The 16,196-nt window shown below is 37.5% G+C and overlaps 1 protein-coding gene across 1 annotated transcript in view; it reads left to right on the plus strand.

Annotated features, from left to right (window-relative positions):
- Nucleotides 1–16,196, plus strand: part of OTOGL (otogelin like) — a 96,143-nt gene that overhangs the window by 39,763 nt on the left and 40,184 nt on the right. The window contains exons 26-29 of the mRNA XM_050713222.1: nucleotides 10,070–10,204; nucleotides 10,684–10,830; nucleotides 12,475–12,594; nucleotides 15,092–15,208. Of these exons, the coding sequence (XP_050569179.1) occupies nucleotides 10,070–10,204; nucleotides 10,684–10,830; nucleotides 12,475–12,594; nucleotides 15,092–15,208 (519 nt within the window). The remainder of the gene's footprint in view (nucleotides 1–10,069; nucleotides 10,205–10,683; nucleotides 10,831–12,474; nucleotides 12,595–15,091; nucleotides 15,209–16,196) is intronic.

Raw genomic sequence — 16,196 nt, forward strand, 5'->3', positions numbered from 1 at the left:
GTCGATTTTTAGGAATAACGTGTTGGCTCAGGTGTTGGCTCACCAAACACCTGAAATTGGAATAGTTGATGTGGTCCTAATATTTTATATATATACAACACTGTAATAATTTTGTCCTTTTATTAATCTTTTTCCTGTGAGAACTGGACCATTTAATCTCTGCTATCTTAAATACTTTAAACAAGGGTACCATAGCAGTGCAATAAGGGAAACCATAACTACAATTAATTTGTCAGCATACTAATTCTTCCCTGAGACAGAACCGGGTCTAAGAATTATCATCTGGATCCCATGTCCCCAGTTTCAGTTCCCACATGCTTTACAAACACACACCAATTGATTTGGCTGTTAGCCTCTATGAATCTGATATATTTGAACAATTCTTTAATTTGACACTGTATTGCACTCTACTGAACAAAGAAGTCGTCCTTACTTTTTAATAAGGAACTCCTGTGCTCTGATGGGGGGAAAATCAAGTATTATCTTTCAGCCAATTATGAAACTTTAAACTTTGTTTTCAACATGAGTATCATCTGTCAGATCTTTTTGTTTAAGGTGGCAGTAGGTGAATGAAAAAGCCCTTTATGATTAGTTCAACAGATATATACATCAGTCAGACAACGACCAAAAGAATTTAATGCAATCAAGAAAATTAGGCCACTAATGTTTCATGACATGATAACAAGGAATTAGGAGTTACCTTGCACACTGAGGAGTAAAGTTTCTGTATGAATAAATGACATTCACAGAGAAGATATCAATATTTTCGCTCCTAACATTTTAAAACTTGACTCAGTAATTTCAAAGGAAAAAAGAAAACCATAGGAGACCAATGAATTTCTCTTTTATCAGTATGGATCATGTAAATACTTCATTGATTTAATTATGCCAACCAATTTCCTAATTAAAAAGATGTAAATACCTAGCTTTATTACATTTTCCTGCTTATCTTCTGTCTTTGGTGACGCTACGTTCTTTCCCTAACAAAATGATCTTATTTTCTAGCAAACTTTTACTGAGCATTATTTGTGCTTGCTATCTATTTCTTCCACTTGTGTGTTTTATAGAGTTTCTGCTTTTACAGTAATATTGCGGTCTTTCTATTATACACATTGGTCTTTTTCTAGCTTTCTGTTGGTTTCCAGTCCTGCAGTTCAGTATATTATTTATTGAGGTTTGTAGGGTCAGAATGTTTGCACTTTGGAGCCCCTCAGACTTGTTTTCTTCTGAGAAGCAGATTTATATTTTCTCTGATTTGGTGAAATGTCCAAGGGGGAGTTTAGAGGGACTGTGGGTTTGGCCATGTTAAAGTCACTTTCTAAATCTTTTTGATGCAACCATGAAGGCACTTTTAAAGACAAAGTTGCCACTGGTTTTAATGTGTTGGAGGATTATGAAAACAACAACCAGACATTCGATCAAATAATTGGAATGTAATGCCAATTAGAAGGTTCAAGAGTCACCACATGGGAGCCCATTTGTTGAAAAAGAAGTTCGTTTAACAAAACATACATGATCAGCTAAACCAGTATCCCAGTTTTCCAAATGACTATCCTGTGTCCCTTGCGTTAGATAGTGGGTCTGCCCTCAGGAATACAGTAAGGAAGCTCTTTTGTATATATCCCTTCTTTTATAACTTGAGACAATTTTGAAGTTCCTAGATTATGCTCTTTTTATTAGAAGGCTTAATACAAAGGTTGTTTGATGCAGTGATAATCTTTTACCTGTTACTTGCTGATATATTTAACGTGGTTACTAAATTTATTAAATGATGACTGTATAAACTGCAGCAACCACACACAAAGCAACCGCTCTTCAATTATTTATTTGTCACATCTGAGGAGGCAGAAGTAGCCTTTATCCCACTTCCCCTTATTGAATATTTATATATATATTTTTTTTGTGTGTGGCTTTTTTGAACATCATTTGTGTCAGACAGTCTGTGGATCCATTAAATTAGCAAACCTATAGAATGAAGTAGCATCTTCATGATCTCTCTCATAGCCTGCTGGTAAAATTAATACATTCTGCTTGCTGTTGATCACCCTATGGAGGATTACAGTTGCAGATTCACAGTTAACCAACATTGTCAAATGAACTGTTCATAGTTGAGAAAATTCTTTTCTTTTAACAGGCTGAAGATTTTAAAGGGAAAGTAAACAATATTGAATTTAATATCATAGGTGTTTTAAATTGGAAACCTGACTCTAAAAGTTCTTTTATTCAGGGAATAAAATTGTAACATGGGGTTATAATCAGAATGTCTTTATTTTTTTAATTAACCTACCTAATCCTCAAAGCCACTTTCCATCAAAGGCTTTCATGAGTAAGAGATATGCCAAAATATATCCCCTTAAACCACTTGTCAAGTAAGTTATATCAACAGTAACTATGTAGAAATAACAATGTGTTTCTTGACAGTTTCTGTGCAAATTAGTGTCCCAAAAAGGACATTACTATTCAGGGAAAATATTATTTACTGTGAGCTGTTTGCCTTGCTCTAGTTGCAAAGAACACCAACAGTTTGCTTTTCATCAGTCCTATTATTTTAGAGGAAATCATTCTGGATGCCCACTTTTTTTCTGGGTCTATGGAAATCCTGCAAAAGACAATAGCCAGGTCCCCGTGGGAGACATCCCTTTCCATCCTAGTCTTCAGCTGGGCAGCACAGAGCTCAGATAATGTTGGCTTGTCTGTATTTTTCCATTTGTTCTATGCCTTCTGTGAGCAGAAGATTTGATTACAGTTGGCAACGGATTTATACTCTGGTTCCATTTTCTCCAGATCAATGATTTCAGACTCAATTACCTCTACATGCCTTTCTGTCTCCAACACCTGATTCTTCAGACCATTAAATTATGCAGTGAATGAATCACTTTTATTCTCCAACAAAGGAAAGATTTCTTTCAATTTGTGCAGATTAGCATGGAAGATTTCCAGGAAAGGCTTGGGGAAAAGTTTCTTGCCATGATGCTGGCAATTTGGAGGAGCATGGTATGACTCCTAAGTTAGATCCTCTTTCTGAAGGCCTTGCCATTTAGTAACCACCCAGCTTGAAGAAAGTGACCTTTTCACCTTGGATTTCTGTTTATGTTCAGCATCCATCAGCTCTTTGGTCATACCAACTCTAAAATGTTATCATCTGATAGCTGCCCAAAAAGTCAGATCACCATAATAATGGCTGCCTCAGTTGAGTCACCTCTGGTGGGTAAAGCTTTGTGGACTGTTGATGCCCACATTCTATTGATAGAGCAGTAAAAGGTGAAGAAAAAATAGTATCATGTGCTGCTGTTTCAGGAAGCTCTATGGTACGTTGTCAGCAGTGAAATGGAAGCCTATTGCCATCTTTGAAGTGGGAGGTGCTCAGGCTTGTCACCCATAGGTGCTGCTTAGCATTTTATGGCCTCTGATGCTGGCTGTTGTCAATGAGAGATGTGAAGTAAATTTACTTTGGTTTAGTTCAGGATATGAATATTTTTGTTTTTGAATGTATGGAAACAAGACTTAAGCCTAGAGCAGTGTAAATAAGCACATTTAACATTTATTATATTAAAAACAAGCAAATAAAAAGTTTTCCTGCAAGTTCCAGTTTTGTAGTTCCTGCCATAATTTGCTAGAGATCAGAAAAGGCAAATTTGTCACCACTATGTCCTGTCCTTTTCTGTTTTCTGTTCTATTACGTTTTATCATTGCAAATGAATAGTGATAAAATATTTACATTTATTGTGCACTTATTAATAAAACAATCCCAATACAATACAAATAAGTTTCATATAAATAGTTATGTAGCTATGTAAAAATAACATCACCAACTGTGCTGCTGGTTTATATATCAGAACAGCTTGCGCTGCAGACTGTGTCACTTGAAAACAAATATTTGAATGTTCCCGAATCCTTAATCTTCAGAATATCTAATTTTTAATTAGAAAAGGATTGCAGTAATGTGACCTGAGCAAAAGCCAAGTCTGCCGGTATAAACATGCAAAGCTAACTAAGTGGAACAAAAGAAAATCTGTTTTAAAGGATCTTTTCTCAAACCTCTTTAGTGTATTTCTCTTAAAATATTAAAAAGAAAAACCAAACCCATTCCAGCTATCTCTATTTGATTTCATCAAATTTCTAAAAACTCAGAAATGCTGACTTAGAAAAAAAGGTTATGAAGTATATCAAGTAAAATTTTCCCTGTTATATACTTTACATTATTAGCAGTAGATCTATGAAATTTATTTGGATTTAAATAGTATTACTGATAAAGCCCCAGAACACCCAACAACTCTATACTGCCATAAAAATTACAACTAAATATCTATATAATAAAGAAAAACTGATATGATGATCTATTTTTCCTGTTGCTTGTATACATGTACAAATACTTGTAATGATCTTAAGAGTTGTTGAGAGTTCATTCTTCCTGAGGTTTATAATTTTTGGGAAGTCTCTTTTAAAGAAATAGAAAAGAGTTATCATGAATGCATTAGCAGACATCTGGAAGTAATTTGAGAGTGATTCAGTAGCTGGGATAATCTCTCTCCCTTTGAATTTTCTTCAGCGATTCTATTTAGTGTTGCTCTCTTCCATCTTTACTTAATTGTATGACAGTAACAGGAATGTGTCATATCGCACAGACTCATTGCAAGTTTCTTTGCCATATTTTAAGTGCAAATAATCACATAGTCTGCCACTGTAGAAGACACTGATGGAATTTAAAAATTTTTGTATGTATATGAGCAGTTTAGCTCTTTTAGGTTCCTAGTTCCGAAGTGTGTTTTTGTGTACTTATATAGAAATAACATCAGTGGGAAAATAAATAATATTACTATTCCTTTTCTCTCTCCTGTGAGAGGACAACTTCTCTCTTTCCTATAATATTGTATCCAAAATCTCATGCAGATTTTCTCCTAAACTGAGACAGTGTGTATCAGTGCCATCTGCTGACTTTGAACAATATTGCTCCAATATTTGAATAGCTATAGGAAAAACTGATGGTACAAATGTGTTCAGGATAAGCAGGTATTATATAGTTATACAGAATGTATGTATATCATTTTGGAATGGTACAGGAGAAATTATCATACAAGAAAAAAGAAAAAAGCCTTCCAATCAGAGATGCTTCTTGGTGTCAATTGTGAATGAATTTTGAATAACTAATGATTATGAAACACCCTAGAAAATGGCACAATAAACTAACAGAGAAAGATCATGTCAGGTACCAAATCATATGTCTGGTCTCCAAAACCACTTTAACATTTATGCTGAAGTGCTCACTAAACCTAGGATAAGATGCTTTACTCCCCGTTTCATCAAGCTTGCTGAAGTAACGTTTTCGAGAGTTAAGTTCCTTCAGAAGAAATTCACAGCACATTAAACGACCACCAAACTAATTCTGAGTTTCCTAAAAGCTTAAGACTGAACAGAGCTAATAGCATTTCTCTTAAAATATGCAGGAAGGAGAAAAAATATATATACTTTTTAAACTAATGTGTATTTTTTTTTCATTATTTTGGAGCTTTTGGCATGTATTTGCGTGTGCGGCTGTATATGAAAATCTCCAATGAGTCATGAAAACAAAAGGAAAATGGGGCTGATCTATCTCTGTCCAGTTTACAGTATGTCCCTAGATGCTTTTGTGGGCAACCTAGTTTGCAAGTTAGCATATTGTAGGAAACAAAACACACAAAAAAAGGGAAGTCAGCATATCAAGAATGGAAAAGAAGTCTTCATACTAACAAATTAGAGAGATTTTAATGAACCTTTCAAAGAAATAAATACAGCCCCCTGTAAATGGTCTCATCCCAGGCTTCATTTTCATTATGTAAGTATGCTGCTGTTATTGGTTGATTGAAATTTCTGCTGGGATATTGAAATAGTATCTTTCTAAAAAAAATAAGCCCTAGCATTCCCAAGCACTACTAAAAAAATGGAAAGAAGGACCATGTTTTTTTGGATAGGAAGAAATATGGAAAAAAATTGCAGTGAAGTCTAGAAAAAGAATGTTCTGAGAAGCAGGACTGACAATGAGCGCTTGACTGACTGCCCAGATCTGTGACTCTGTCTTCCCTGTTGCTTGGCAACTCCATGTTATCACAAAGAAACTGATATTAAGTTGGAACAGGCTGGATATGGTAATTTACGTGGGAAGATACTCTTGCAGTGGGAAAACCATTTTATTTCTAGTTTCTGTCAGCGTAAGTAGGTTTCACATGATGAACTGTAGTACATCCCCTGTCGGGTGCATTTTACCTAAAAAGGTAAAGAGCAACTCTGCCTTCGAAAGGCTGTGAAAAAAAAAAAAAAAAGAAGAAAAAAGAAAAGAGAGAAAGAAAGAAAGAGAGAGAGAGGGAGAGAAAGAGAGAAAGAGAAAGAGAGAGAGAAAGAGAAAGAAAGAGAGAAAGAGAGAGAAAGAAAGAGAGAGAGAAAGAAATAAAGAAGGAAAGAAAGAGGAAAGAAAAGCACCCCCACACACACACCTTATTATTTATTAGACCTGCTTCTAGTGTCCACTCAGACATTTCTTCCGACAGCATTGACAAAAGCTGTTTTTCATAGCTGTGTGTGGATCCAGCACAGATTAGAGGGATGGAAATAGATCATTATCACTTATAATGTCACAGTCCCTAAGAGCTCCAGTGATTTCCGCAAGACCTCACTGTCTTAAACAGTAAAAGACAATCCTCACTTTATCTAAATAGTCCTTGTTTCTTCTGCATTGGCAATAGTTAAGCACTATATTCCAACCACACTTTTCTTCCTTGCTGATAGCAGAGGCTGCTCATACAGCAGCTACAGACTAATTTGAAGGCCATTGTAGTAATTGTGTAATCAACTTTGAATTTGAATCGTATTGCATGGGTGGCGAAAGAACCATTTTTACTGAGGTGTATGGAGAGAATGGCAAGGGTGCGTAAGTAAAGGAAATCTTGTCTTGAAAGATTTGAGCCATAAGAGAGAACTGTTTTTAAATTTGGGTTTAGGTCTAAGATTTAATTGGAAAGGGAGAAAGTACAGAAGATTCAGTATTTAATGTAAACCTTTTTTTCTTAAATGTCTGTTTACGCATAGTTCTATTGAACTGCATTTCCATCCTGCACCATTTCCAGTAATTTAACACCAACATGAAGTCCTACAAGTAAGGAAGTACTTCACATGTCTTCAGGACTCCCTGTTCTGGCTTTGGTCAGCAAAACACTCCCTGTCTCCAGACTTCTCTCTGCTGCAGAGTTAACTTGAAATATAACTCAACTTTTGCCCTTGGCTCAAATCCCAACCATACACAAAAACTTCTGACTCGAGTATGTTGATGCTGTTCTGCTGAAGGGATTGGCCTGGACTGTCAGAAGGCAGAGGCAGCAGTTATGATTAGCATAGCGAGTACAGTTACCCGATGCTGCTCCAAGAACTTGCCTTCATTGCCAAAAAAGGTGTATTTTTACTGTGGGATAATTAGCCTGAATTAACAATCCTTATTTAAAATAAAACCCTCCATCTCTTTCCTTACAGTGAAGACATTGCTTCCCCATTAACTCAGAGTACCCCCTTTTACTGAGGCTAAGCTAACTGAAGAGGAATGAACTTTGCAATGAAAACAGCCCGTAATGTTCCAGGCATCAATTAGACACACAGACTGCAAGCTAAGCCCCTTTCTGAACTGACTCATGGCAGGGGGGTAGCTTCCTTGCTCACTTTTCCCTTGGCCAGCATAGAAGGTATCGGCTTGCATCCTATCTACCAAACTAATGAGTTTGTCTCCTTTTTAATTTACAGCATCGCCTCCAATAAATCCCAAAATGCTCTGGGCTGTTATCTGACTCAGAGGGGAATAATTACTGGACTGGCTCCAGCAGCAAGCCTGACTTAATTAAAACATAGTGTATTTCCCAAAAAGGTAGCGAGCAATTTTATTCCGAGTGCAACCTAAAACAACTTTACCACAGGACAGGACAGATGAACCTCACTCTACCCCAAAGCTCCCAGTACTTTTGAGCTGTGCTTCCTTGCTAAATGGTGAAGAGCAGAGCTGCTTTCCTGCAGCCCCTTACTACTGGCATCTAGTCCCTGCTTAGCCCACCTTAATCACTGTGTTCCCAGCTGATTGCTGGCACACACCACCCACTTGTTTCTTACACCCTGGTGTTATGGTAACAAAACTCGCTGGCATCTACTGGATCTCATGTTCATCGCATCCACTCACGCTTGCTGTAGCCTTCTCTACGCCAAGCAGCATCATCCGCTGGCTTGTGGACCATGCTAGACTCAGGGCTGCAAAGCTGTAGAGCACTTCCTCTGTGTGGCAACAAAAATACCTCTACACTTACCATCACCTAGGATTTTTTTTTGTCTGTTTCTTTTGTGGTTTTGGATTGAAAGCGTTCTTTAAAACAGCTTGGTCACCTTGATTTTTATTAAAGGGGAAAAAAAAAAAAAGCTGCTTCCTGCAGCAGGAGTATTTTCTGTATGCACTGTTTCTCACTGGTAAGGAAAAATTGCTGATATAGTTTTTATTTTTGAACTCTGATGAGTGCAGAACAAATATGGGTAAGACAGGCAGGGAGTAGTTAGGGGTATGCTCCCTGCACCTTTTGGGGTACACTGCCAAAGGAAGGGAGCAAGGCCCTGGGAAGAGGTGCTGAGGGTACAGACCAGGGCAAGGGCAGGGGTCCCTCCCCTTGCGGCTGAGTGGAGCTCTCCAAGCATTGCTGGGAGACAAGAGTTCCCAGCACTTGCAAGCTGCTGAGAGCCACCATTCCCATCTTGCCCACTGTGCTCATTAGCATCTGCAATTAGTTCTAGCTAGTCGTGTTCTCAGAGAGAGGTTAAAGGAGGGTGGGAGTAAGAAGAGAAGTTTAAACATCTTTTTGTTTCCAGCACTACTCAAGTGTCTCATACGTGACTGAATGACTCAGTGCTCTTATATAGAGCTTGCAACCTCCAAGAATTTTTATTTCATGTCTGTCACAGGTCTGTAAGGACTGTGGGACTCAATTTGATCATAAATTGAGCTTATTTCAGAAGCACTGTTACTGGCTTTTATGGTTATAAATGGTTATATGGTCTTTATGGATAACCCTTTTGAGTCTGTTCTACAGCTACTGTTTCTTGTTGTCCTGCAAGGGTTGGTACAGAAGTGAAATAAAAGAAAAAAAAAAACGGTAACAGTAATAATAACTTGATTTTTATTTGTGGCAGTGTTATCAACGCTGATAGTACCACTGGTCTCCTTTGTTCTAATACCAACCCTATCATGGGGAATTACAGCATGGATGTGTGTTTCCCTTGGGGGAGGGGGTATGAAGGAGCTGCAGAAGCTGCAGGTGAATGAACAGATATGTTGAGTGAGATCACAAAAGTGATTTTATGTGCTGAGAATGCAAAATTAATTTGCAGGCTGGACAGCCAATGGATATGGGCTTGGGAGGGCAGCATGGATTATATTTGAATTTGAGGTACCAGAAAGCCAAACAATCAACACAACAGAGAAGACACCTCTAAATGTTAAAAAAAAAAAAAAATCAGAAATGATTCCCCACTCCAGTAATGTTGAGTATGACTCACAGTTTCGTGCATTTTTATAGATGGTTGTATGAAAATTGTTTTATCTACTACTGACTGATGGTAGGTTTCTTGGCTTTAAAAATATGAACAGCTTGATCTCAAGTACCTTGGTTTAAAAATAAAGCTCTTTTTATAGCATGTCTCAATTTTGACAACCAGACTGTGCAGTAAGTATTGGATTCCATGTATGAGCACATTTTACAAGACTAAACTAGACTCTTAGTTTAGGGATAGGTTGATCCTATAAGTTTGTGAGGTCCTCAGAAAGAGGACTCACAGCTGAACATAATGTTTTTTTGTGCTTAAATCCAAAGTCCAAGTTTCTTGAAGGCTCAGTTTTGAATTTAAAAATGAAGTTCCTTGATTTGTGTTTTTTCTTGAATTTAATTTCTAAGATGTGAAAACACAAAGGTATTCAACTTTTTTTTTTTTTTTTTTTTGATTATGAGGCTGGAATAAATCTGTAGGAATGAAATGCAATTGTATCTATAAGTGAAATGATTTCTTCTTCATGTTGCAGAGCACAGATAACTCAAACATATCTATAATTGCTCAGAACAAAAAGTGCTTTGATAATGATATTGTTTGCTCAAAGAATATTTTCATCACTGTTGGAGACACTGAGATTTATTTCAGTGAACCTTCTGAGAAGCAGGTTAGTTATTTTCTTTCCTTTTTGGGTTGCTTTTTAAGATAAGTGTTTTAAAGTTACAACTCTAAAGGAGCATATTTTTGGAAAATATCTCTCAATCGGGGTTAATGCAGCACAAGTGCCTAGGCCTCAAATACACAGCAGCTCCCAGGAAAAATCTTACTTTATCATTTTTTTCTCTGAGTTCTATTTGTCTCACAAAGAAGACTGCTCAAAAGCCTCAAGGAGTCAAACCATACTGGCATTTATTTGTTTCTCTCCATTTGTTTTTTTGAAGAGAGACCAAAGTATCTAACAAAAGCAAACTTGAATGATCCAAAAGGCAGAATATTGAAGTATTAAACAATCTTTCTAGTAATAGTATTGATTAAGTTATATGCTACAGGTAAAATATTCTTCGCTATACACTTTACATTCTTAATTGGCTGCATACCTTGGTAGAGTTACTTTATTAGATATTAATAAATATTCATTTCTGTCAGAATGCCTTAAGGGGACAGGAAAACAAATCTAACTATCAGCTGTGGAAGGCTGGATATTATACTGTGATACACTTTCCAGAACAGGACATTACAATTCTGTGGGATAAGAAGACCATGATGCATATTAAAGTTGGACCTCGATGGAAGGTGAGCCAAAAAAAAAAAAAATGCAACTGAGATTTTGTGTAGTTCTCGTTGTTACTAGTGTGATATCTTCTTCTATTACTGATATAGCTGTTTAACATGGTATTCAGCTGCTAGCATTTCACGGGTAAGAAGTGCCTGAGGATGTGATTTAATGACTGAAGTCCTGAAGAGAAGGGGTTGTTCCTATACGCGTGTTTACTCTGATGTTCCACACATTGCAACCTTGCAATGCAAGTGATTCAGCTCTGACTCAAAGTTAATTTGAGATGGGAAAAGAGGATTTGTTTTGAGTTACCTAGTTATGTGCATGTTTTTGTAATTGCTGAAAACAGTGAAAAAGAAGCACAGGAAATGCATAGCTAGCAACACGGAAGAAAACAGGTTTGTAGCACCGATTGCATTAGGCTGATGGTGGAACTGCACCCTGAGATGTAGTAGAGGCTGCTGAGATGAACAGATGGTGTCGCATCTTGGGTATTGATTAAAAAAAATGCAATATGCGAAAGGATCTAAACAAGAACTTACACTTAAACCTCGTAAGCATACTGTGACAGGGTTAGGTAATGATGCGGGGCAGAATGTGAGGCTCTTTATCTTACCGGTTGTTCTTCCCTTGTCCTTTTCTACATCATCATCTATATGCCTTGGTGCATCTGCAGCTCAATCCATGAGTTCTGATGAAGTAACTTAATCTGCACTTTCAATAATTACATCCCTGCTCCATCTCAGCTATGAGTGCATGTACTGAGAGGGAACAATTTCCAGTAAAAGAAGAGAAAGCACACCATGCTAGAAACAGTATCAGGTATTTTGAAGTGTAGGTCAAAGTTACAATAACCATCTAATCTTATTTTAAAGCAACATTATTGTAGGCTTTTTTCTCAATAGCCATAAGATGCATGCTTGCTGATTTATCAACCGTCGATACATATAATAATAATAATGATGAAAAATTCTTTTTCTATTTTACAGTAAGCTAACAAGGGGCTAAAGTCTAAAAGTTGCATGCAGATGCACAAATACTTCAAGTTCCTTCTGTTTCTAGCAGCTGTTTTTTCCTTAGGCTCTAGTTTAGTAAGATAAAGTCTGCAGCAGTCATTATGGAAAAAATAATTAGAGTGAGCTGCAGCACCTCAGAAATCCAGCTCCACATTGTACTATTATGCAGAAGAATCTTTTTCTGTATGTATCTATATATGCATGTATGCATATATGTATGTTCATCAGCAGCACTTCCCTAAACACAAGAATGTTGCAGCTGTCTCTTTCATAACTGCTGTTATGAATGTTCTTGCTAACTGATCTAAAATTAGAGGCAGCAAGTTTTAATCATAACAACTAGTCAGGCTGCAAAATTACAAGGTAATTCACCTGAACTTTTGACTTCTGGATTTGATGTAGTACTAAGCTTTCAGAAGAAAATATTACTAAGTTCTTACTTTGTAGTTAGAGCAAGTTCTGGGAAACATGAAGAAAGTTATTTGCAATCGGTTACTGTAAGCATAGCATAATATCAGATATTTTCCAAGTGTAAGTCAGAGTTGGATTCACCTTTTTCAGTTTAAGAATATTTTACTCCACATATATACTCCATACTGATTACTGACTAGCAGTATTTTTTAAAAATAAATCCTTCTCATTTAGGGGAAACTGGCAGGTTTGTGTGGAAATTTTGACAAATACACTTCAAATGATCTGACTACATCCAACAACATGGAGGTGAGAAATGCACAGATATTTGGAGACAGCTGGGTATTAGGACAGGTAAGTTCCGTGTCCAGTAAAAATTTTGAAAAAAAGCCATTAATTTTAATTTATAAATGAATACGTTATTAGTACATGAAGTACAAGGATTTTCTAAACTGATGGTCAGTATACACGAGGGCATTTGAATTTTTATGTGTATAGGTATGAGATGTGATAATAATGCCTTATATTGTAAGAAACATATACTGAATTTAAATGAAACCATCCAATCTTTTCAGGTAAGGATACAGTGATCCCTGTATTAATTAATGAAAACTATCTATCACTGGATAATTAATGATGCTGTCTGCATTTCAGTTTCTACAAATTTAGATAAAATGCTTTTGATATTTAGATTCAGACCAATTTTAATAGCAATTGTAATTTCTTGGATGTTGAAGAGATCTGGATACTGAAAGCAAACAGGATTTGAAAGAATAAACTGGAGAAAGAGGTGTCATCAGCCCTCCAAGGCTGCCTGCATACAAGTGAGCGCACGAGGGGCTTTCTCCACAGCGCAAGATGGAAATTCAGAGGAGGAGCTATGCCAAGGAGGCTATAAAATGTACATTCATGTTCAATCAGTGATCTTTTTGGTTATAGTTTGTAATCAGAAAGCAAACTGATGAAGCAGCAGTGGTGAAGCGGTGGGAGAGAAAAGGCAAGAACAGCATCAGGCACAACCCAGTAGATTTCAGAGGAGGAGGGAGGAGGCTGGAGAGAGCAACTGTGCAACTGCGTTTTATCACACAGGAGAATAGGTATTTTATTCATTTGTGCTGAGAAGGAGAAAGGTTTTATAGCATTGTGAACCTCCTGATAAATCAGTATTTGTAAAACACTCCCTTAGGATGCCTGCAAGACCCTGTTTTTAATCTGTTCTCTCCCTGACTCAGAGAAGGAAATTGAACCAGAATCTCTCACCTCATGAAAGAATATGATATCTCTTCTGCTTTGGAAGAAAGCCTTTGAGGTTTTTCTCCCTCAATCTCTCCTTTTGGATCTATATTACACCACATAAAATCTTTTAATCCTGTGACCAAGCAAGGGAAATGTGTTGGCTCCTACACAGTGAGCACTGAAAGTGTTCGTCTTGGCTGGGCACTGTGTTGATGACTCAGAGCCAGTGCAGGGTACGAGGAGGGGTCCCAGAGACTAGCTCTCCATTTGCTCTCTTCCCTTTGAAAAAAATACTTGAAGAAGCAAGTGTAACTGGAAGGCTTTGGGTTTTATTCCATAAAAAATTTAAAGATATCTTTTTGGTTCCAATCCCATATATATATATATTTTTTTTTCAATTTCTCTGTTCAGTGGGTTCAGTGGTTGCTTTAATAAACGGCACAGTGTTTGCACAATTTGAACCTAACATGAACTTCTGGAGTTTTATGACCTTTGCTTAACCAACCCAAACTTGCACTTGCCTTTTTGAGGCCATATATTTTTGTAAAATCTCATATAATCATCCGGTCTCTGTGGCTGCCAGAGCACGGAGGACCTGAATTCATTACTGGCCTAGTAGGCAGCCTGTGCTCAGCCAGTCTTGGCACTGCATCTGCTTTCGCAGTAGGCGTCATTAGGACATTTTTCAGAAAGGACCTCTGGCCTTTGCAGAGAGGTATCCTGGTCATCCTTTCTGCATAATCTAAACACTGGAAAGGCGTATTTGGTAGCTGAAGGCCTACAACCCAACTCTGCTACTGGCAAACATGCCAGCATTGGCACGGTGAGACGTGTGGGACGCTTCCAGGGTTTCTCCCTCCGGGGAGTGGCAGCACGTCCCCACACAGCACTATTGGAGCACCCGCACAGGAGGGCAGTCGCTGGGTGACTGCTTTGCAGCCGAGGCTGTGCCACGACACCCCAACTCTGCCTACAGGTCCATCACTGCTGTCTCCTGGGCTTCTCTGCTGCACCAAGGGAGTATGCTTTCAGATGAACTTGTGTTTTCTGAGCTGAGCGTCATTTTGGTTATATTTTTCTGTTCATTTGTTTTTCTTCTTGAAGAGAGACTCAAAGAGAGGGAGCTGTATCTCAGCCCTTTTGAGTTATCGTGATGATCTTTGACTCTATTTTTTTATGTGTTGCTCTCTTCCTACCGCTGCTTCTTTATTTGAACTTACAGGGCTAAAGCCATCTGTAGTGTGCCTCCATTTAAAGTCAGTGCAAAACCACCAGGGATGGATTTGGACCACGTATTTGTTTGTGATGTTACAGTTGGTTGCTCTGGTAATGATTATAGTGTGTCACAAAGAAAACATTTTGTCTTCATACACTGAGCAGACAGCAGGAACATTTTAGTACTTCAGAACAAAACACAAAGATTCTGTTTTGTTCAAATGTTTTCAATTATAACAACAAATCAGGGAAAGAAGAAGATAGAGAAAATAGCATGTAAACATTATATGAGTTTTCTGAGTATGCAAGTATTGAAATATATGATGCATATAGCGTACCTGAGTCCATGGTAAACATATCTTTGTGTAAAATGTTTGTGATGGTTTTGTTTGCTTTTAAGTGCAAGAGCCCAAATGAAACACTAAGACCATGTGAGGTACATCAGAGCAAGTTCCCTTATGCCAAAAAGGAATGCTCAGTTTTATACAGTGATGTTTTCGCACCTTGTCGCAATGTGGTAAGTTTATTAAATAACCCAGATTTGCTCTCAAATAGGAAAACATTAAAATTCCAGTAATTAATTTCTTTTTGCCATTCCCCTCTGCCTGAATGCCATGGAGGATTCTTAGTAGAGCCCTGCAACTATGTGGGTGGGCTATGTTTGAGCAGAGCTCCTTGTTCCTATCAAAACTGGAGCCTAAACATTATGGTGGTAACTGGGAGTCATGAGTTAGTAGACAGGACAATCAGAGTTCTGTTCTCTTTAGGTTTTATTTATATCTTTTATTTATATAGGTAACTGCATTTTAAAGGCTTTTGTGTATATCATGGGTTTCTAAAATAAACATTTGTGTAATGTGCCTCCAGCTTATCTAAAATGGTTTTATTTTGTTAACTGTTCTGCTCAATATAGAAAGAAATATGAGAGAGCGAGATTTTAACTTCAGAGCTATCGGTATTTTTAATTGGCTGACAGCTTATCATCTGCTTTTTATCAAAACTCTGCAGTATGGTGTCTTTGTTTCCCCAATACCTGGCTGAGCTTGGAACTTGAGTTGCAAGAATGTCCTTAAGTTCAGTCTAGACAAGATGGGGATGACAACAGCTTGTGCGGGAATCTTTTATTCCATCATAGTTCATCCTTTATCAACACATGATGTGCTCTGTACATTTATGCCTCTTTCTGATTTTAGCCACCCAAAGGTATTCAGTAATTGGAGGTGTTTCTTAACACCTGTGCAGGCAAGACCCACTATGATATTTTGTTTCAGTCTCTTGTTTTCCTTATGACTATTGATACTAAATGAGATTGTTAGATGTCTCAGCTGAACCTCCTGACTTTCAGGACTGAAGTTTGATATCAACATGGTTAGGAATTTGCCTGAAGAGGAGGTTGCAGTAGCTTAACCCAGGAAATTTATTAATGTTGACTTTGGTTACTATGTGAAGAATTTTTTGAGCATGTGCCTGAGAACACAGTGATGAGTGTATTTTCAAAGTGGAAA

Source organism: Cygnus atratus, chromosome 1, assembly GCF_013377495.2.
Source record: "Cygnus atratus isolate AKBS03 ecotype Queensland, Australia chromosome 1, CAtr_DNAZoo_HiC_assembly, whole genome shotgun sequence".
In the NCBI taxonomy this organism is placed as follows: Eukaryota; Metazoa; Chordata; class Aves; order Anseriformes; family Anatidae; genus Cygnus; species Cygnus atratus.